Source organism: Phoca vitulina, unplaced genomic scaffold, assembly GCF_004348235.1.
Source record: "Phoca vitulina isolate PV1807 unplaced genomic scaffold, GSC_HSeal_1.0 scaffold4, whole genome shotgun sequence".
In the NCBI taxonomy this organism is placed as follows: domain Eukaryota; kingdom Metazoa; phylum Chordata; class Mammalia; order Carnivora; family Phocidae; genus Phoca; species Phoca vitulina.
The window spans coordinates 74,774,502-74,797,503 of record NW_022589707.1 but is presented as its reverse complement, the minus strand read 5'-3'; the positions used below and the strand labels follow the sequence as shown (position 1 = coordinate 74,797,503).

At 37.4% G+C, this 23,002-nt stretch overlaps 1 protein-coding gene across 1 annotated transcript; it reads right to left on the bottom strand.

Annotated features, from left to right (window-relative positions):
• Nucleotides 1-14,446: 14,446 nt before the first annotated feature.
• On the bottom strand, nucleotides 14,447-14,890 carry LOC116630593 (mitochondrial import inner membrane translocase subunit TIM14-like). The gene has a single exon (XM_032401282.1). The coding sequence runs from the start codon at nucleotides 14,877-14,879 to the stop codon at nucleotides 14,529-14,531; it is 351 nt and encodes a 116-aa protein (XP_032257173.1). The 5' UTR covers nucleotides 14,880-14,890; the 3' UTR covers nucleotides 14,447-14,528.
• Between the last annotated feature and the right edge of the window lie 8,112 nt (nucleotides 14,891-23,002).

Genomic DNA, 23,002 nt, shown 5'->3' with positions numbered 1-23,002 from the left:
TTTTGTGAAAAATATTTCAGACATTACAAAGTATATAAAGAAAATGTTTTAGGGGAGATCTCCGAGTACCCCCAAAATAATTTCATGTAGACTACTGTCTATTCTCTACTGTGCTTAAATGTAATTTCAAGCTTGCTTTTAAGAATTCTTTATCTAGCTGACAGTCTAAAAGCTAGGAATTATTAAAGGATAAAATAGCACATTTTCCTTTTTTCCCATCTTCTTGAAGAGGGATTTTATAATTCATAATTTATCCCAATCAGTGGAGAGTTAGGGCCTAAACTCTAGGCAACTCCATTCTTTTATTTTTAATTTTGATAAATAACAAGTTGGTGTAACCCCTGTTCTTCATTAACATGCAGATTAAGAAATTAATAGAGGAAGGAAGCCCTTCTTATGTGTGAGAACTGAAGCACAGAAGCCTGTTTTCCTTTCTAAATCTTCATTTCTTTATTAGCCTTCTTGTTCTTTCCCTTATGTGTTACTTTAAATTGTCTAATCACTGGTCCAATGTTACTAATATCCCCAGTCTTCCTTTTCCTAGGGCTCATAATCATAGTGCATTTCCGGAAACATGATAACAATTTTCAACCAATCAAAATGCTTTATTGCTCTGTCTCCCATAGCATGATGATGAGACCTTTAGAAGACTGACTTTCCGAAGACTGTTTTCTGAAGCTATTTCCTTACCATTAAAATTCAAACTGTATTCTACCTAATGACTTCTCAGAAATTTATAAAGAAGGAGATGCATCAAATCGCATTATTATGCCAAAGAGAGATGTAACACCCATGTCATAGGCTAATTATGGTATAATATACATTATTGCCTGTTGTAATTTTGCCATCACGAATTCAAATCTTAGACATCTGAATCTATATAATTGCAAGCCATGGTAAAATGGCATCTTTGGTATTTATTTGATCTCACTGAACTTGTTCACAAAATATCATGTAGCTAAAAAGCGAATTTACAGTTTTATTGTAACCGAATATTGAAGAATTTAAAAGTTCTATATTAAAGGGAGACTTTATGACTATACAGAGATATAATTTTCCTGAAAAATCAGTATAACAAAGTATTCATATATGTTTTGTTAAAGGGGAGGTTGCTATGGGTGCCCTCTACCCCATATGTTAAACAAATAATTCAATACCATTAAGTTAATGAAGGTACTATTTTTAATTTTATTTTTTAAAAAATAATTTATTTTAGTTAAGCTAGTTTATCTTTATTAGGTAACAAAACATCAGAGGATTATATTTCATGAATGAAAAATCCCTATGTTTTTATGTAGTCCTTTTTTTTCCTGGAAATTTTTATTCTAAATAATTATACTTGCAATTGTTTATTCTTTTTATAAAAAACATTCAATAATACATAGACTATGGGTCTAGTTTCTAATAAGTATAGTGATTTTCTGTGGTATTATAGGATTATATATTAGCAAATGTTAATTATCACTTATAATGTGCTAATTGTGTATATGAAAGTTAATATGATGGAGTTTCCTACTCTAGGGAGTTTACAATATCTATAGAGAGTAAAACAAAAATCTAAGGAGCAGGCAAATTGGTCACATGGAAAGAAGGCAAATTTGGACAATTTGGGGCTTGAGTCAAGTTTTGAAGGAGTTTTGACATATAAAGAAGATGGGGGAAAGCAATGGGGTATTCATCCAGGTAGAAGCACCGGCAGATGAGAAGGCTTAGAGATTTGGAAGAGCTTGATACATTGCAAGAAATGCAAGGTTTTTTTTATGATTGATGTGAAGATTGTGTTGTAGGACACTCAATGTTAAAGGATATGCACAAAAAAATGGACCAGACCCAACAATAAAAGACATAATGTATTAAACCAACTGTTCACATTTTGGTCTTAGGATCCCTTTATTGAAGATTCCAAAGAGATTTTGGTTATACGGGTTATGTATCCTTTGATACTTACACCATGTTCGAATTTAAGCTAGGAAATTTTAAAAATATTTATTAATTAATTGGAAAGTAAGAAGAACCCAGTTACTTTTACAATAACATTTTTATGAAAAATAATTATATTTCCCCAAACAAAAACCTTACGAGATAATTTTACATTTTTGCAAATCTCTTTAATATCTGGCTTTATAGAAGATGGCTGGATTCTCATACATGTTTCTGCATTTAGCATCTTATTTTGACTGAAATAATGAAGAAAATCTAACCTTGCAAGATAAATATTTGGAAACAGAAAGAGTCTCTTAGTAGCCTTTTCAGATAATTATGGATATTTGTTTTTGGAACTTCAGCAAAACTTAAGGAGTGGATGGGAAGACTTAATATTGTTAAGATGGCAATATTCCCCAAATTAATCTACAGATTCAACTCAATTCCTATCAGAATCACAGCTGGCTTCTTTGTAAAAATTGACAAGCTGTTTCTAAGATTTGCATCAAATTGCAAGGAACTCGAAGTAGCCAAAATAATCTTGAGAAATAAAGTTGGAAGACTCACACTTCTTGAGTTCAAACCTTACTACAAAGTAACAGTAATAAAGATAGTGTGGTCCTGGTATAAGGTAGGCATGTATCAATGAAATCGATTTGAGAGTCCAGACAGAAGCCCGTGTGTCTATGGTCAACTGATTTTCAACAAGAGTGTCAAGGTCATTTAGTGAGAGAAAGGATAGCCTTTTCAACAAATAGTGCTGGGACAAGTGGATAGCCACATACAAAAGAATGAAATTGGACTCTTATGTCATACTATATACAAAAAAAATAACTCGATATGGATCAAAGACATAAATATAAGATCTAACCTAAAAAGTCTAAAAAAATTAAGGGTAAAATTTCATAACTTTGGGTTTGCCATGGATTCATATATATGACATCAAAAGCATAAGCAACACAAGAAAAACAAAATATTAGACTTTGAAGATTGAAAACTTTTGTTCTTTGAAGGACACTACCAAGAAAGTAAAAAGATAAGCCACACAGGGGGAGAAATCTTTGCAAATTATGTATCTAATAAGGGAATTGAATCTAGAATCTATAAAGAACTCCTACAACTAAATAATAAAAGAGAAACTAACGATTTAAAAATGGGCAAAGTAGGTGGTTCTGGTCCAAGATGGCAATATAGGAAGACCCTGGACTCACCTCCTCCATGGAGCACTCCAAATTATACCTATTAATAGAAAAATCCTTCCTGAAGAAGAACTGAGGGACTGAGGGCTGACTGAAGAGCTTTTGAACAGCCAAAGATAGAGAGAACAGTAGAACAGCAAGAGAGACTTATACATGGAATGCCTCAGTATTTATCTATATCTATATATACCGTGTATATATACCATGCATATATATATGCATATAAATTAAATAAATAAATAAATGAATAAATAGAAAATGGGCAAATGATTTGAATAGACAGGTCTCCAAAGAAGTTAGAGGAAATGATCATAAATACATAAAAAGATTATTGGCATCATTAGTCATCAGGGAAATTAAAATCAAAATCACAGTGAGCTATTCCTTCACATCCAATAGGATAGCTATAATTAAAAAGATACATAACAACAACTTCTGATGACAATGTGGAGAAATTGGAACCCTCATATACTGCTTGTGGCAATCTAAAATGATGCAGCCACTTTAAAAAACAGTCTGTGTTTCCCCAAGTACTTATACATCGAGTTACCACATGAATCAGCAATCCACTCCTGGTGACATACCCACGAGAAATGAAAACACATGTCTATACAAAAACTTGTGTATGAATGTTTATCGCAACATTATTCATGATATCTGAAAGGTAGAAATAATCCACATGTCCATCAATGTACGAAGGGATAAAAAAATGTGGTCTATTTATATAATGGAATATTATTTGGCCATAAAAGGGAATGAAGTACTGACGCATGCCACAACAAGGATGAATCTTGAAAACATTGTACTAAGTGAAAAAAAGTCAGATTACAAAAGGTCAAGTCTTGTCTGGTTCCATTTCTATGAAATGTCTACAACAAGCAAATCCTTTGACACAGAAAGTACATTAGTGATTGCTTAGGGCTGGGGTAGATGGGACAATAGGGAGATGATCGTCATAGGGTATGAGATGCCTTTTTGTGCTCATGAAAATATTCTAAAATTGGGGAGGTGGTTTCACATATCTGGGAATGTACTAAAAGCCATTGAACTGTACACTTAAATGTTTGAATTGTATTGTATATGAATTATATCTGTGAATAAATCTGTTTTTACATAAAAGCTAACAAGTGTAGTTTCTTTCTTTTTTTTTTTTTTTAAAGATTTTATTTATTTCACAGAGAGAGACATAGCGAGAGAGGGAACACAAGCAGGGGGAGTGGGAGAGGGAGAAGCAGGCTTCCTGCTGAGCAGGGAGCCCGATGTGGGGCTCGAACCCAGGACCCTGGGATCATGACCTGAGCCGAAGGCAGACACTTAACGACTGAGCCACCCAGGCGCCCCAACAAGTGTAGTTTCTTAAAGGTTAGATGCAATGTAGAATCTAAAAAGATTTCAATAAACATTTCTTTTTCACATAAAATCCGTTGGTTTATCTAGAACACTGAATGGGTCTTTTACCTATGCATGATTTTGATCTTGCAGATATCTCAAAAGATCAAATGTCCTTAGAGTACAGTTGGAGAACTGCCATGCTAGGTTACAGAGTTTGAAATTCAGAGGGGCACAATCCAGTTTTAAAAAAAAGAAAGAAAGAAAGGAAAGCCCTCCCTTGAATCTTGTGAGCTTTTGGAGTAAACTCTCTCTGGTTAGGTTCAAAATAGTGTACAAACATTTTTAATTTTTTAAATTTTTTTAAAGATTTTATTTATTTATTTGAGAGAGAGAGTGTGTGAGAGAGAGAGCACAAGCAGGGACAGAGGGAGAAGGAGAAGCAGGCTCCCCACTGAGCAGGGAGCCCAATGCAGGGCTCAATCTCAGGACCCCAGGATCATGACCTGAGCTGAAGGCAGACACTTAACCGACTGAGCCACCCAGGCGCCCCTGTGCAAACATTTTTTATACAGAGTACATAAACATTTACATTTCTTTCGGTCTAATAATAACAATGACAAATGTACACGACACTCAGGCCAAGTAAGGAAACTCATGAGGCTGGAAAGTAAATTTGGGGGAAAAATAATTGTATGCTTTTATAGAAATTATGAGGGCCCACATGAGATGAAGCATTCAATAATAGGAGGGAGCTGAGTATAATTAGTTTTGGAAATCTGACTCTGACGAGTAGGGTACAGTGTAATTCTGTGGGCGGAGCCCAGGAAGCTCCAAGTTCATGTTCACTAAGCACAGGAAAAATACCTTCTCAAGAAATGAAAGAATGGTTTGGGGACCAAGTGAGTAGCCCTGTCAGAAATGAATGTGTTTTTCTTACCCAATAAGTAGAAATAAATAGTTCTTACTTATAGCCAAGCTTAAATTAAGGGTGAATTTTGGACAACTTGTAATATAGTAAGTTATCTATTTTTAGTCATGAGACCAATAAAAGTGGAAATAAAAAAATAGCATATGAATACATTTTCCTGGAGCAGACACAGCAAGAGATGAGGGTTATAAAGAAGAGATGAGGTAGGCATTGTATGCCAAGGCTTGATCACTCAAGGGGCTAATTCCCCCAACTAGGAACCTAGCGTCCTAGATGGCATGGAATTATTCCTACACTCTTCTGTTTTATTAGGTCATTTTTGATCATATTTATTCACTCTTCCAAGTCACTCTATATTACTCAAGACTAGACCTTCAAACTATGTTCAAACTTATCGCTAGTTTATGTGCTTGTTTGATCCTGGCACAAATAACTTAAAGGCAAATTTAGATTTTCATCTTGTCACTTGAATTTGTTTCTTAATGAGTCATTCTTTCAACAAATATTTATGGACTATTTACGGAGTGTTACTATAAACAGCCAACTTGCTCTTCTTCCCTTAGCAAAACACAGTTGTAAAACTTTTATCTTAGGGTGACACTATAAACGTGTAGCTATCCATACCACAAATAGTTATGCATCACAGTTTTTAACTTCAAAGAAATAATTGCTGCATAACAAAGGGTACTTTATTGAAAAGGGGCAGGACACTGACCTCTTTCAAGAACACATTGATTCCTGTAAAATTAACTTTTGCCATGAGATCAGCTGTTTTTGGATCACATTACAGGAAGGCTTAATTATTCATTAATCAAAACTATTTATTATATTAAGCTCTCACTTATAAAACAGAGGGTCAGAGCTTGGGCCTAAAGTCTAACATACAGCCTTTCAAAATTGATTCATATTCACTTTAGTTTTTCCGGGTAAAGGAATATGATTTTGAGATGTTGAACAATATTCTTTAGCTTCTATAGGTCTTAATTTCTTATTTGAACTCCATATTTTAGCTTTCATGATTCAACAGCTCGATTAACCAACTCTAAAGTTTGCTTCCAGCTTTTATATTTGATACTTCTGCTGTCAAAGTGGAGACTCAATTTTTTAATTCAAACAACAAAAACAAAGGACAGGTGAAATGTGTTTTTCTGAAATAAAATACCGTCCTTCTCTGAACGGTAAACTTATTAAGGAAGCTATTGAACGTGCTACTGTAGTCAAGATGTATTACTCTTGCTGAGAACACCCCAATAGTGCAATTTCTGTTTTTTTAATGGATTTTTTTTTAGAAGTGTGCATTTGGTTTACTTATTTACGGGGTCAGGTAATATTTGAGTGACTCCGTAAAAGGTTTTGATATCAAGATTTTAATAAAAAGGAAATAGAGATACAAGAAATCAGATTAATTTTTCTTTGGTTTACAAAGTCAAAACTTGAAAAAAGAGAACTACAAAACAAGCGTGACTGGTAAGATGACAGACAGAACTATAGACGCCAAACAACAGTAGTGACTGAAGGAGTGAACAGCGCCGTAAAATTCTCTATGCCCCTTTTATTTGTATATTTGATCAATGCCCATTATTTTGCGTAAAGATGCAAAATGGAGGGGCGCCTGGGTGGCTCTGACAGTTAAGCGTCTGCCTTCAGCTCAGGTCATGATCCCGGGGTCCTGGGATCTAGCCCCACGTCAGGCTCCCTGCTCAGTGGGGAGCCTGCTTCTCCCTCTGCCTCTGCCTCTCTCCCCTGCTCATGCTCTCTCTCTCTTTCTCTCTCAAATGACTAAATAAAATCTTTAAAAAAAAAAAAAAGATGCAAAATGGAACACAAACCAGAGCCATAAAATCATGGAATTCGCATATGAAATCTCCCAATCTTAATAACAGGAACCCTGGACTAATTACATCTCTTTGTCCACATTTTACTCAGATAAATTTATGGAATTTTAAATTCTCTTATACAGACATGTAATTTTACAGACCTCATTAGGTGGTGTCCAGCATGGTGCCAATTTGAATTTCTTTTCTAATAAGAGATTTTGGCTTTATTATTTTTATTGTAAGAAAGAAATGATTATAAAACGATCTGAATTAATAAATTGCTAGGTAGCAACTACGTTATTTATATCTTTTAAATATTGTTTTGTCGCTTAAGGAGGAAACACTACTATCTCAGTTCTTTCCCATTAAATGTTTTCCCATTAAATGATTAGATTCGCCTTTACCCACGCGCTTATCAATGGCGTGGTGAGTTATCGTCTAGACTAGCTAGTGAGATTAAACACTGAAACCGTGGAACCACAGCTGATGCTGCCAGAAAATACATTCAAGGTTGGTCCATAAATAGTCAACCTTTTTCCTGCATGGTCTTTAATAGCAGCTAAAAATGGATCTTTAGAATGACATGTGGATTGAGCAACAGGAAATTTTAACCAAGTCATTAATAGCTAATGATGTGAACTGCAGGCAACTATCCATGATCGGTTGTAGGAATAGGAGGAGAAGAAGGCCAGATCAAAGCAAGGGCATGTGGCAGCTTTTACTGCTATAACTTCTCACTTCTTGCTTTCATATGTTATTCCGATGGTAGACATAGCTTACTGGGTCAATGACTTTTCTTCTGATTTGTTTATACACACAAGCATATGTATGAATGTAACCATTTATATTTATATATGATTTCTAATCAACAGTTTTGATTTTATAGTTGTTCTTTTTGTGTGTTTTGTATTATTTTAAATAAATATAAAATACCCTAAATATTCTTTTTTTTCTACTTGAGGCACGCAAATATTTGTTTAAATGTATACTACTAAGAATTATATATTTGATAAACAACTTGTATTCGAATGTATAGAGAGCTCTCAAAACTCAATCATAAGAAGACAAATAATAAAAATAGTCAAAAGGTTTGAAAAGATACTTCACCAAAGAAAGTAAATAAGCACATGAAAGTATGCTCTCTATCCTTAACCACTGAGGAAATGCGTATTAAAACCACGAGATATCACTATCATCTATTAGCATGTTTTAAATTTTAAAGTTTGATCAAGTGTTGGAGAGTATGTGGAGGAAATGGAAGCTACATACAGTGCTGGTGGGGATATAAAATAGTATGGCCACTTTGCAAAACAGTTTGTCAGTTTCTTAAAAATATTAAACACACACCTACTATATGATCCAGTCATATAGGTCCTAGGTATTTAACCCAAGAGAAAGAAAAGCTTATGTCTATAAATACACTTGTACAAGAATGTTCATAGCAGCTTTATTTTTTATAATCCCAAACTGGAAACAACCCAAATATCCATCAACAGGTGAGTGCATAAAGCAAATCATACAATGGAATACTATTCAGCAATAAAAAGGAATAAATTATTGATACATACAAGAGTTTGGATTAATCTAAGAGTGATGATTTCAAATGAAAGCCTCAATTGTGTGCACTGTATGATTTTGTTTATATAAAATTCCGGAAAATGCAAATGAATCTATATAAAGCAAATCATTGGTTGCTTGAGGGCAGGGGTGATGAATTACAAAGGGGTACTAGGACTTTGAGGGTGACAATATATTCATTAACTTGATTTTTTTTTTTAATTTTTTTTTTTAAAGATTTTATTTATTCATTTGAGAGAGAGAATGAGATAGAGAGAGAGCATGAGAGGGGGGAGGGTCAGAGGGAGAAGCAGACTCCCCGCCGAGCAGGGAGCCCGATGCAGGACTCGATCCTGGGACTCCAGGATCATGACCTGAGCCGAAGGCAGTCGCTTAACCAACTGAGCCACCCAGGCGCCCCTCATTAACTTGATTTTGTTGATGATTTCATGGATAATTTTACAGGTCACAACTCATTAAATTGTATACTCCCCACTGTCCAAGTTGTGATGTCAGTTATACCTTAATACAGCTTTTTAAAAATGTATGCTTCTTAATCCCACAAAAATGTATTCTTATGAATTAACACATCTAGACAATCAATCAAAGACCTGGATCAGAGGCTCTCATGTTTAGACTTTGTCCTCAGGTTGATTTGTACCAAGCCTAATTTAGAGATGTGTCCCCCTCCTACCCTTCTCCTTCCCTTTTTCTTCCTCTTTCTGCCTTTCTTGTCTTCCTGTTTCTTCTTATCCCTCTACTCCTCCTCTTCTTTTCTCCTCCCCTGCCTTCTCCTTCTTCTCCTTTTTAATCTAAAACACTTCCAGCTTAACTTCTCATGTATCCCTTCATGACATTTCCTCCCTCCCTCCCCACCCCCCTTCCTTCCTTCCTTCCTTCCTTCCTTCCTTCCTTTTTCTAGCCACTGGCCCAGAGGCTTTGGTGGCTGATGAGGATGGGGAGCCACAGGAACTCTCATTCATTGCTGGTGGGAATGCGAAATGGTATAACCATTTTGGAAAACAGTTGGATGGTCTCCTACAAAACTAAACATACTCTTATTAGAAGATGCAGCAACCATGCTCCTTAGCATTACCCAAAGGCGTTGAAACTTACAACCATACAAAAACCTGCACATAGATGTTAGAGCAATTTTATTCATAATTGCCAAAACTTGGAAGCAACAAAATGTCCTCCTATAGGTGAACGGATAAATCGTAGAATATTATTCAGACAATGGAATATTCAGACAATGGAATATTATCCAATGCTAAAAAGAAATGAGCTATGAAGCCATGAAAAGACATATAGGAACCTTAAATACAAATTACTAAGTGAAAGTAGCCAATCTAAAAATACTATGTCTTGGGACGCCTGAGTGGTTCAGTCATTAAGCGTCTGTCTTCAGCTCAGGTCATGATCTCAGGGTCCTGGGATCGAGCCCCACATCGGGCTCCCTGATCAGCGGGAAGCCTGCTTCTCCCTCTCCCACTCCCCCTGCTTGTGTTCCCTCTCTCACTGTCTCTCTCTGTCAAATAAATAAATAAAATCTTAAAAAAAATAAAAATAAAAATGCTATGTCCTGAACGACTGCAACTTTATGACATTCTGTGAAAGGCAAAACTATGGAAGCAATAAAAAGATCGTGGTTGACAGGGGTAGAGAAGGAGGGGAGGGATGAATAGGCAGAGCATGGAGGTTTTAGGGCAATGTAAATACTCTCTAGGATATTGTAACGATGGATATATGTCATTATACGTTTGCTTGAATCCATAGAAGGTACAGCAACAAAAGTGAACCCTAACGGGCTTTGGGGGATAATGATGTGTCAGTGCAGGTCCAGCCTTGGTAACAAAACATCACAAATCTTGTGAGTGATGTTGATAGTGGAGGAGAACATGCCTGTATGGTGCGGGGAGCATATGAGAAATCTCTGTACCTTCTTCCTAATTTTTCTTGTGAACTTAAAACTGCTCTAAAAAATAAGGTCTTTTTAAAAAATATTAATCTTTCATTAGTATGCAGGATACAATTTGTGAGAGAGACAAAGATCAGAGAGATATATAGGAAAGTAGTACGAGCCCAAACATGAAACCACAGATTCAAGCTGAGGAAGGAGGAGCTGATAACCAGACAAATGTCAAAGTTTCATTCTATAAAATGAAGCATCAATTAACTTTATGACTCAGTTGATTATAGAAAGGTCACTGTAGATCTACATAATTTGAATTTATTTCATCTCAGATAAACTGCTCAGTTATATTTATTAAAAGAATCTTTGAAACAAACCACATTCTGCCTTAATTAACCAATAATTTGACCAAATTAATGATGAGTTTTGTTAAATTGTACATATGTTTTTGAAAACATATTTTTATTTTAATTTTAAATTGTACAGATATTTCTGTTTCTGCTTTCACTTTCACCAGAATGTGGGAACTTCTTGAATTTCACCAAACTATCCCAATAATTTTACATTTTCAAAATTGGAATAATACATCTATAAAAAATTTAGAGTGTAAAAATGACCAAGTTTGTAGTTATTTCGTAAATTAATGTAATCGCTATGTAGCCAAAATAGAGCTATTTACACATCAACTGTGTTGAAAAATTTGAACAAAATTTGAATTTGAATCCTGATTCAATACCCACCCATTGCAATAACTGTATTTTGATGAAGAGCTTTTAAGTTTCTTTTATGGTTGCTATTCTCTTGTGATGTAGGCACAAATATTTTTTAGAGACTGAGTAAATTACTTTGATCTGTTAGGCCTAATGCCTATGAGAGTATTTTTTCTTTTTTTACTTTATTTTCATTGGTTAGGATATAGAATAAAAAGTAATAAACAATATCTCAGACTTTGAGTAGAACTTCACTGCATTAAATAGTGTCTTCAAAGGCAAAGCCAGACTATAAGCTCAATTCAATTTCAAATTCTTTGAAAACTCATGTCATTTTGTTCTTCTCTATGTCAGGCGATTGACCCAGCAGTAGCCAGATAAAAGGGCTTAGCATATGAGTAATTTAGACCACATCTGGGGAACTCAGATGTGCACTCTGCATGCATCATAAGCTTTTCCCAAAGTAGAAAATGAAATACACAGAGATAATTACTGCTGCTGAAAACTTCAATGCTCTGCAAGACAGAGTTTATTTAGACTAGTGCATATTACAGTACATTTGTGGAACAAAAGACGAGCTTACTTTTTAGAGCTTGTGTCCACATTCTATGTGGCGAATATCTTCTGACCTGGGCGTTGTCAAATGCAACTAGGTCTTTTTCCTCCCTCTGGCATTTGCCCTCTTTCTTAAAGATTAGCAGTAAAGGAAAGCATCAGGGCCATTTTAATTTACTTATCAGGCATCTGACCATTGATTTTAGTTATTTGGCATTTGCTGAAGAAATACAGGCATATAGAATGGAAAATAATGTCAAAAGAGCACAGAATTCTTTTTTTTTTAATTCATGGCAGTGGCAAAACTTAGTTTGATTATACTCAGGCTTGATGAGAGTCTGGGTAAACAGACCCTCTCGTACAGTCATGGTAGAAATGTAAATTGTTTCAACGTTCTTAGATACTCATTTGGCAATATCTATCAAATTTTAAAATGCACATAAAATTTGGCCCAGAAAATCCCCTGCCAGGAATTTGCACGAGTATTTTAAAGATAGGAGGTCACGTGGTTCAGTATTGTTGGTATTTGCAAAACAATGGCACCAATCTCAAGGTTCGTTTGTAGGGGCCTGGTTAAGCCAAAATAATATTTGTAGAAGTCTTAGTAAAATAGTTGTCTCCATGCTGGTAAGGAGAGATGACTGTGACAGATATACTCTAGGACAAGCTGCCCCGACATATGACACCTCGGCATATTGAGTACCTGAAGTTGAAGGACTTTGAGAAAACCGCAGAAGCGGAAAGATCACTCTGACCTCCTCTCCATCACACTTCTTCCCTGAAACAGGCCATGAAGACCTCGTGGGAGAGGTGCCCTCCCTACACCCAGAGGAAAAGTGTAGCTGTATCTCTGACAACAAAGGATGCTGGGAAGGACCCTGAAAAACGGGCCTTGCTGTTTTCCCCAGTTTGCTACAATTACATCACTCCTTAATCTACCAGGTACCTCCATTATTGCTCACACTTCCTCAAGCCCAGCGGAGGATTCTCGGCTTGAGGATTGCCTGAGTGGCTCAGTCGGTTAAGCGTCTGCCTTTGGCTCGGGTCATGATCTCAGGGTCCTGGGATCGAGCCCCTGATCCGGCTCCCCGCTCAGCGGGGAGTCTGCTTCTCCTTCTCCCTCTGCCCCTCCCCCCACCGGTGTGTTATCTCTCTCTCTCTCTCTCTCTCTCTCTCAAATAAATAAAATCTTAAAGAAATATCCTCAGGTCGAACCGTTTCTTTGGGTCTTCATTTCCTTATGAAGGCTCTCATGTCATGTAAAACTTATGTTAAATAAATCTGTATGTTTTTAACCTATTAATTTTTGCCAGTTTACTTTTCAGACCCTAAGAGTGTTGGGGAGAACATTAACCTCCCCTATAATACCCACATATATGTGCTCGGAAATCCATAGAAATTTTCTTGAAGGGTACATATAGAACAGTTAAGAGCAGACTGTGAACTCTCCTTAGAGACAAAGGAGCTATGTGGGTGAAGCCTTTTACCTTTCTGGGTATTAATTACTTTTGTTTTTGTTTTACCACGAGCTTTTATCACTTTAAAAATCATAATGAAATCTGCATTAAAAGAGTATAAAAAATATATCACTACTTTTTTGAAATGTTCAAAAGTCTCTTAAGTTTTCAGATTCTATATTATGTTAAAATGTTATGATTAAAGTCACTATCATGGAATATCTGTAAAGGAAAACAAAGAATAGAAAAAGGGCTCTAATACTAGAAACTCAGAGAAAACTCAAGGAGGATACTTGTAGAAACTTGAGCCATCAGTAATAAAAATCGACTTGAAGATTATTTATTTTGAAATATATTTATTTATTATGATACTTGGGATTAATATTAGAATAATGTGAATTTTCTATTTTCCTACTGGTACTGAGACAAAACACTTTACAGACGTAACTTCTTATACATAATAGATGTTCATTAAATATATGTTGACTATTAAATTAATAAGCCTATATAAAGATATTCAGTCACAAATTAAACTGCAACATCTGACCTATGACTTTATACAAGTAAAATTTAGGAAGATAACTATCAAAGCTATCAATTGAAACAGTGCTCAAACCACTATTTTTTTTTTTTTAATGCTGTTAACAATTTTTAATGTATGAAATCTAAATTCTGCCAGTTATATAATTAGATATATTTCTTAGATCAAAGTTGTGGCTAAACTCACTTTTAAAATTTAAGGTTCCAAGCAGTGGGGTTGGTTTTCTCAACTTTGAGCAGCCTTTTCTCCCAATAGGATGAATCCCTCCTATAACAACCTATGCAAATTTCATCCTAATATCACATTGTATTTTAATTACCAATTTTTCACTATCCCATTAGATTGGGGGCTCCTTCAAAGCCAGAGACGGTCTAATTTCTATTCAAGTGGTATCTATAATTACTGAATGTTAAATCTCCAAATATTCTGTAATCTCATTTAAAATCCTCACATTCAAAGAAGAAACTTCTACCAAAGCTTTGGTTTAGTTTGTGCCAAATCATTCTTAAAATTTGTAGCTTTGAGGCATTTTATTATAAAAAGCTAGCACTTGTATACATAAACTAACAAGAACTTAAAATTCATCACACATTTACTTCATTTTTTAGCTTGACCTTCTAGTAAATCTTTAGCTTCATTGATTTTGGCTGCTATATAAGGAGATCCTCCCTTGTCTGGGTGGTTTAAAAGCATAATTCGTCGATGAGCATCTCTTATTTTTCCTTTATTGGCAGTAGGGCTTACGCCTAGTATTAATGCTGCTTCTCGTTTTGTCATTTTGGGTTCAAACCCACCTCTATAATAGCCACCACTGAAGGCAGATTTTGGTAGACTCTGAAAAACTTGTTTTACTTGCGGCTCCGTATGTTTCATGGCTTGCAAAACATAACGGCCTGCAAATCCTGCAGCAGCAATGGTCAGTCCAACCGCTACCACTGTACTGGCCATGGCTCTGGCTCGGCTCCCTGGCCTCCACCGAGAGCGCGGTTCATCCCAGCCCAAAGGCCGCAGCCACCACCTCCCACTCCTCTACCAGACACCGACGCGGCCACTCAAACCACTATTAATGAGCCTTTTAATTTAAAAGAGAGGGACAAGGGATGCTTTGTAACAGGATATAGTAGACTGATTTATGTGGTAAATAAAGTTGAGCACTTAACAGTATTACAGGGGCGCCTGGGTGGCTCAGTCGGTTAAGTGTCTAACTCTTGGTTTCAGCTCAGGTCATGATCTCAGGGTCTCGGGATCAAGCCTCCCATCAGGCTCTGAGCTCAGCTTGGAGTCGGCTTGAGAGTCTCCCTCTCCTTCTGCCCCACCCCCCACTTGTGTGCATGTGCGTGCTCTCTCTCTCTCTCTCTCTCTCTCTCTCAAATAATCTTTTTAAAAAAAGTTACAGGTATTACAAACGAGATTAGCACCTACTTGAGGCAATACAGAAAACCAAATCTTTCGGAGAAATTTGAACCTCTCACTGGCTATGAGGAACTACATCGTAAGAGGAATATTGCTTAATTTTATCTTTAAAATGATGGCTGTATCAGTTTAAATGTTTAGTTTTCAGTCACAAGTCAGTCTTTTTTTTTTTTTAAAGATTTTATTTATTTGAGAGAGAGAGAATGAGAGAGAGAAAGCACATGAGACGGGGGAGGGTCAGAGGGAGAAGCAGACCCCCCGCTGAGCAGGGAGCCCGATGTGGGACTCGATCCCAGGACTCCAGGATCATGACCTGAGCTGAAGGCAGTCGCTTAACCAACTGAGCCACCCAGGCGCCCAGTTACAAGTCAGTCTTGAGTGAGTTTGGGTTTCGGGAGTTTCTCTTAGGGCCTAGCTGCTGCTGGTTAGGTTCAGGGTAGATCACCGTCAGGAGCAAATGACAGTTAATTCTTTTCCTGTTTTATGCGTATCAACCACTGCTTATGTTAAAGAAAAAAAGTGGTTTACTGAAAGATTATCATAGGGGCCCCCGGGTTTGTGCCCTTCAGTTTATCAAACCATCAAAAAGTGAAAAAACAAAACAAACAAACACACAGTTTTTTCTTACCTTGCTTTTATCTATGTGAAGTGGGATAGCAATGCCCTTTATACCCGTGGTCAGCAGCCGGCCTGCCTTCCTTCTTTCCTTCCTTCCTTCCTTCCTTCTTTCCCTCCTTCTATCTCTCCCTCTTCCTTCCTTCCCTCCTTCCTTCCTTCCTTCTTTCTCTCCTTCTATCTCTCCCTCTTCCTTCCTTCCCTCCTTCCTTCCTTCCTTCTTTCCCTCCTTCTATCTCTCCCTCTTCCTTCCTTCCCTCCTTCCTTCCCTCCCTCCCTCCTTCCTTCCTTCCCTCCTTCCTTCCCTCCCTCCCTCCTTCCTTCCTTCCCTCCTTCCTTCCCTCCCTCCCTCCCTCCTTCCTTCCTTCCTTCCTTCCTTCCTTCCTTCCTTCCTTCCCTCCCTCCTGGAACTGTCTGAAACAGTTTTCAGGATTGCCTGTCCTGTTTCTTTCTTCCTTTCCCTGCGATTCCATGCCACCATCTCTACCAGATGTAACCAATTACGTTCTTGCCTTGGAGAGAAAGGGAAACGCGGTATCACCTGAAGGAAATGGAAGCGGGGGTCGTCCCACCGAGTCTAACAGATACGTCACGGTCGAGCTCATAGGTGCCCATGCCTGCAAGCGTGTTACTGAGCTGTTGTTGCTGTCTCAGGCGTGTTTATCATGATGGGAAGTTAAATGGGATAGATCAGTCATTGCATTTAGTGTCTTAAAAATCAATATTTTTACAAAAAGGAACCCTAATCATTGAAATATATGATATTGTTATTGTTTCATAGAAATTTATGTAAATGGTCTTTGTCAATATCAAACATAGGTTTACTTAGTTTATTCTTCATTATTTGGGTATGACAAAGAACGAAATATACTTTCAACAGAAATAAATATATCTTTTATTCCAGCTTTATTAAGGCATGATATACAAAAATTGTATCTAATGTGTAGAGTGTGATGTCTTGATATATGTACACAATGTGAAATGGTTACAACAACCAAGCTAATTAACATATCCATCACCTCACATAATTGCCATTTTTTTGTGTGTGGTGGGAACACTTGAGTTACGCCCTATTAGCAGATGCCAAGTACAAAGTACACTATTAACTATAATCACCATGCTGCCCATTAGGTCTCCAGAACTTATTTATGTCATAATTGAATGTTTATACCCTTTTGATCAACATCTTCTTTCCCCTACCCCCAGCTGCTGATACCCACCATTCTGCTTTCTTACTATGAGTCTGACTTTTTTATATTACACGTACAAATGAGGTCATGTAGCATTTGTCTGTGTCTGGCTAGCAATAAATACATTTTATTTGCTTCTTGTTATAATTTTTGATTTATTTACCTTTGAAATAAATGTGACTTTAGAAAATTAATATTGGCCCAGAATCTTTTGATCTTTATGTAGATATACATCTGTGTTTTGGGGACATGGTTTTACTAGTACATTATGCAACTCTTATAATAAACTAGAGACAAATCAAGCTGTTATTCAGAGATAGGTGAGACAGCCCATGGCTGTAACCATGACTACAAATTACATGAAAGTCCCATAGCCTTGCCAATTTTTTAACGTGGTAGTGATGAACCATTTAAGCACTAGTGATAGTCAAGCATCAGGGAGAAAATATAACAAATAAATTCGTTTGGTTGATATTACATCAACAGCATAAAAATGAAATGTCATGAGTTCTTAAAACAGGAACTGAGAAGTGAAGAAGTCGAGCCTCATAAGAGTTTATAGTTTCGACCAAAGGCTGGGAAAGAAAATACGGTAATTATTGTAAGTGACTGTATTAAATAAAGTTCTGATCATTACAATATACATTTTTCCAAGTCCTGTCACGCTTGGCGTTGTCAGTCAAATACCACAAAGAACATAAATGTGATTATGGTCGAAGGACACGGTGGACTGCACGACATTTCAAGTGATTGCTGAGACGCATTTGAAAGGATGCTTGCCCATCCAATGGTAGAATTTCCCAAGCGGGAGGTATAGTATGCTATTAAAATACATATCTCTACTCTGCAGCTATGCTTGTTTTTCATGATAATAAAGACACAAGGAGTGGATGCTAGGTTAGGAGAGTGTTAGGAGAGTGTGCTTGCTCTTGATGATGATGTTGCTGTTTAGAGACAACTAAGTGGTGTGCCACATTGTCAGGCTACATGGCTCCAGGAGCTCTTAGATACCAGGCTATACTTCATCATTCAAAATAGTGAGAACAAAACGGGGTAAGGATCATCTTGAGAGTCAGGTTGGTCCAGAGACCGAGGTGGCATCAGAAGAGGCACAACGGAGAACATCTCACTACAGTGGTGGTTGTTTTGCCTGTAAATAAGCAAAGCTTACTTACATTGAGAATGTCTACCCCTTTAGCAAATATTTCCTGAGTGTTTACTACACGTCATGTACTGTAGTTTCTCGGTAGAGAATATAGTAAACGTGGGATAAATAAGATAGCATCATAACAGTACATTTTGAAAGTTTGGGTGTGTTCCTTTCCAGACCCAGACTATTTTTTAAATTCCCTGGATAACTTGGAAGCCACTTTCTCTGCCTGTTCAAAATCATAGGGATTGTGAGCGTCCATGAACCCAGATTTCCAATGATTCCTGCTATTCCTTGGGAGCATAATCTCTACTTTATACCCATGTCCTTGCCGCCTCTACCATCAATCCCAGAGAGGAAGCCAGCATTTATTATACAGAATGAGCTGGAATCATGACACGCTCAGTTCCATGATAAAGAATAATGGCAGTAGAACCTATCATTTATCGGGCACACACTCTATACCAAGCCCTATATTAGTGGTATGTATGTTATCGTATGAATCTTCAAAACAGCCAGGTAGAATAAGTATTATTGGCCCCACCTTGCAGATTAAGGCACAGGGGCACCTGGGTGGCTCAGTCGTTAAGCATCTGCCTTCGGCTCAGGTCACGATCCCAGGGTCCTGGGATCAAGCCCTGCACTGGGCTCCCTGCTCCGCGGGAAGCCTGCTTCTCCCTCTCCCACTCCCCCTGCTTGTGTTCCCTCTCTAGCTATGTCTCTCTCTGTCAAATAAATAAATAAAATCTTTAAAAAATAGTATTCAGATGCAACTTTGCTATGTATAGAATACACTAGAAGATGCAGTAAACTTTCTGAAGTTGCTGATGGAAATACTTGGAAGCAACGTCCTAATACTCAGAGGCAGCAATGGGCTGATCAGACTGCTTAGCAGCTGGCTGGGGGTTCTCAGTGGGCTTGGGCTGCTTAGTATGTGAATTTTCATGGTTTATCTTTGATTCCTCGTTGTTAGGAGAGGACTTTGAGAATGATGACACTTCTTCTGGGCTTTTAGATTTTTCTACTTTCCCAGGCTTCTCTGTAGTCTCTTTACTGTCAATTGAAGACTTTTGGGATTTATTCAAAAACATTAATTCCCAAGATCTGAGCCACTGTCCAGTTCTTGGAAATACTGCACCTAGTAGTGAGAGATCATTACATCAGTCAATCTTAGCTATTGCGACATTGTAAGTCACTTGTCATTAATTAACATGGCCGTCAGATAAATCTTCTCCCAGCTGAGGCAACTACGTTTGATCTGCTCATCTTGTTTCCCCGCCGCCCACCTTTTTTTTTCATCTCAAACTCTCCTAAGCAACTAATCTTGGTTTTATCTCTCATTTCCAGCTGTGAATTTATTGTGGAAACCTGATACGTTCTTTATCGTGACCCTTAAATCTCCACAAGTTATGGCTCATACTTTCCAGGTGAATTCAAGCAACCCGCTGCCTGAGTGAAATTCACTATCCCTGGAATCCCACATCTCCCAGCCTATGAAATGACCCTTTAGAGGAGTAAAGTGGGTACTTTCTCTATCTAATGAAAGTGGGGCCAGGGAACAATGTAGGAAGTCTGTAGCATAAGTGTAATAAAAATCTATTCTAAAAAATATAAAATATATATGTTTTAAGTACAACATTCATACTGATTTTTTAAAAATGAGAAATAAAAATCATTCATCTTAAGTTACTTGAAAATTTTCCTGCTTAGTAACAGAACAAAGCTTTAGTGGCATGCATCTAGCCCCACCCCATGCCATGAGGTAGAACAAATTAGATATATAACAAATACCAATCCAGTTTGAACAATGCAAGTGTTTTTTCAGGCTCTCTATTCACTAAGCACCACAATGTTCCTTTTCCATGATCAATCGTGTTATACAAAAATATGGAAACAATTCCTCAAAAATGTAAATTCAACATTTATTTCAAACCATCTCTCTTAAATATCTAACTGAATTCTCTTTTTAATTTCCCATACCTCCCTCCTCAAGGACCATTCACTAGCAAATTATGTGTTATCATTTTATGCTGGAGAATTTTGTGCATGTTTAATCACTGAATCATGGCTGTTGCAAAATTCTGGTAAGGAAAATCTGCTTCATCTTCCTTATTGTCTGGTGATGATATCATCTTCAAAAGTGTGTCATCTTCTGAAGGGACTTTTTGGAGCCCTTGGAAAGCACAGGGCAGTTGGTGGTGATAAGATCCAAGCCGCAAGGCAGACTAATACGGAAATATATTGTGGGTTTACTGTACCAGAGATTTCATAAGATTCTTCTCAAAAGTCAGGATAAAGTCCTTTTCTTTATTGTCAGTAGAGGTCAATGGAAAAGGTACTTATTGCACTAGGAGTCCAGAGAGATGAGTTTAAGACTTAGCTACACTGCAGTGTTACCTTGGACAAATTATTTCACTTCTTTGGGATTTGTCTTATTCAATTTATCTGGAGGGATTGGAGTTGTCTTTTTCAGCTCTCGAAACTTGAAGAAATGTGATAGAAGATGGTCCTTTATCAATTTGTCTTTTAAAAATTATCTTAATTACTTGGGGGGCCTGAGTGGCTCAGTCGATTAAGCATCATGTTCTTCAGCTCAGGTCATAATCTCAGGGTCCTGGGATTGAGCCCTGATCAGCAGGGAGTCTGCTTCTCTCTCTCTCTCCCTCTCCCTCTGCTGCACCACCCCACCAATTGTGCTTCTCTCTTAAATAAATAAATAAAATCTTTTAAAAAAATAAAAATTATCTTAACTTCTTATTTATCAATTTAACTTTTTCCTGCAGGAATGAAAATTTTGAGGAGTCTCCATCACACTTCTACTTGCCACACCCCCTACCCAGTGTTACTTTTTTTTTTTTTTTAACCACTCATACTTTTAATTGATTTTTCAGCAGTTTTATTCAACCTGTCCAGGGTTTGGGACCTTTCGCTTTACAATACTTGTTATGATTTGGGGTGGTAGAGATGGATAGATCAAATGGGCATTGTATTTATTTATTCATTTATTTATTTGTAGAATAAATAAGATAGAGCAACCCTTTATTTTGAGACACATTCACAAAGAGGTTTTCAGTCAATGAACTTTCAAGTGGAGAAGAGAGAACACGAAAATCAGCCTCCAGCTATCAGCAGCAGCTCTGCTCGGGGCCTAGGATCCTCCTTACCCAAGAAGGGAGGTGGACATGTGTCCTTCCCTTCCTTTATTAGTTCATCCCTCTGCCTCCTGATGTCACTCAGACGTTTCATCATTTCCTGCTGAAGCAGGCATTCTACGAAATCATCAGATTCTAACTTGTACTCCTTCTCTGAATGGATACCATCGATTCCATGTGCACATTCTATCCATTCTTTTTCAAAAGCATGGCGTTGGACCTGGAATCTTGTGAGGCTGCCCAACACTTTGGTCTGTCATCCAATGATCTAAGTCAAAGAAAGGCATGGTGTCCTTCCACCGTGCCCCTGTCTCCTCACTGGCCACCTCTACTCAGAAGGGGCATTTGAAACCTCTCATGGCCTGAACTTCTTTTTCAACACATAGCATTTGCATCTCATTTGCATCTAAGGCTGCAGTGAACTTGAAGAGTGAGGGTTAGGAAATCTAACAGTTCTTTCTTTGAGCTAGTTTAGCTGTAATAAGCAGAATGAAAGCGTGGGTCATTTGGGGTCCATGGGCCCTGTTCTGTGTTAAAGAGGAAGAATAACCATAGTAAATAGTACCTGAGTGACAGTGGCCCAAAGACCACCCTGGAAACATATGAAATAGGAGGCAAAGTGATGTACCATGTGGCTTAACTTAGTACCCCAAGCAAGGCTCTTACACAGATCATTTCAAGGAGTTAATCAGAGTGTGTGTGTGTTTCATTCTATTCATGAGCTTCTGTGTGAGTACATGTACCTGTGCTGGAATATTTGGCGATATCTGGATCACATGCTATAAAATGTCCAATGATAATCACATGACAATCTGTTGCTATGGTTTTGCATTTTTCAAGGCTTAAAGTTACTCACCACTCTCTTTACTTAGAAAGGAAAAGATACACAATCTTGGTATTGTTATTTTTGCAAAGTGGAAAGTCTCTCACAGATTATGTTTGGCTACTAATGCTAACTTTTTCCTTTGATGTTGAGTCACTGTTGGTATACAGCGTCATTTATATTTTTACTCTTAATATAAAATTTTGAATTCTCCATCCAGTGAAATGTAAGTGGCTCCTGTGTCCTCCCATCTCCCAATGGAGAAGAGGGGAAAGTGGCACACCATGATAAAGTCAAAACGGGCTCCATGTGGATGTAGAGCTTGACAGTGAGGAGGGAAGGGGGCTTTTTGTGCCTCCTGCACAATGGCTCCCAGAAGGTGAGTCAAACAGTCCTGAGTGTTGGAGGGGAAAGGAGGAAGTCACTACCTGTTTATTCTCAGTGGAGCTCTGCATTAGGTGCTCTACTTCCAGGGGAGCCTCTGATTTCTCCTTTATGCTGGAAAGAGTCCTCATGTCTCACCTTACAGGGAGAAGACCATCTGTATACTACAGAAACTTCTCAAACTGATACCAAGAAACAGAAAAAGAAAAGGAATCTTGAAAAGTCTGTGATCTCCTTGACTCTGAGAAACAAGCAGAAGCTAACGTCTTCACAGAGTCTGTACTTATTCTCCTGTGATCTTCCTGTAGAGAAGAGGAAGCAGCCGACTGTGGGCTCCTCAAAGT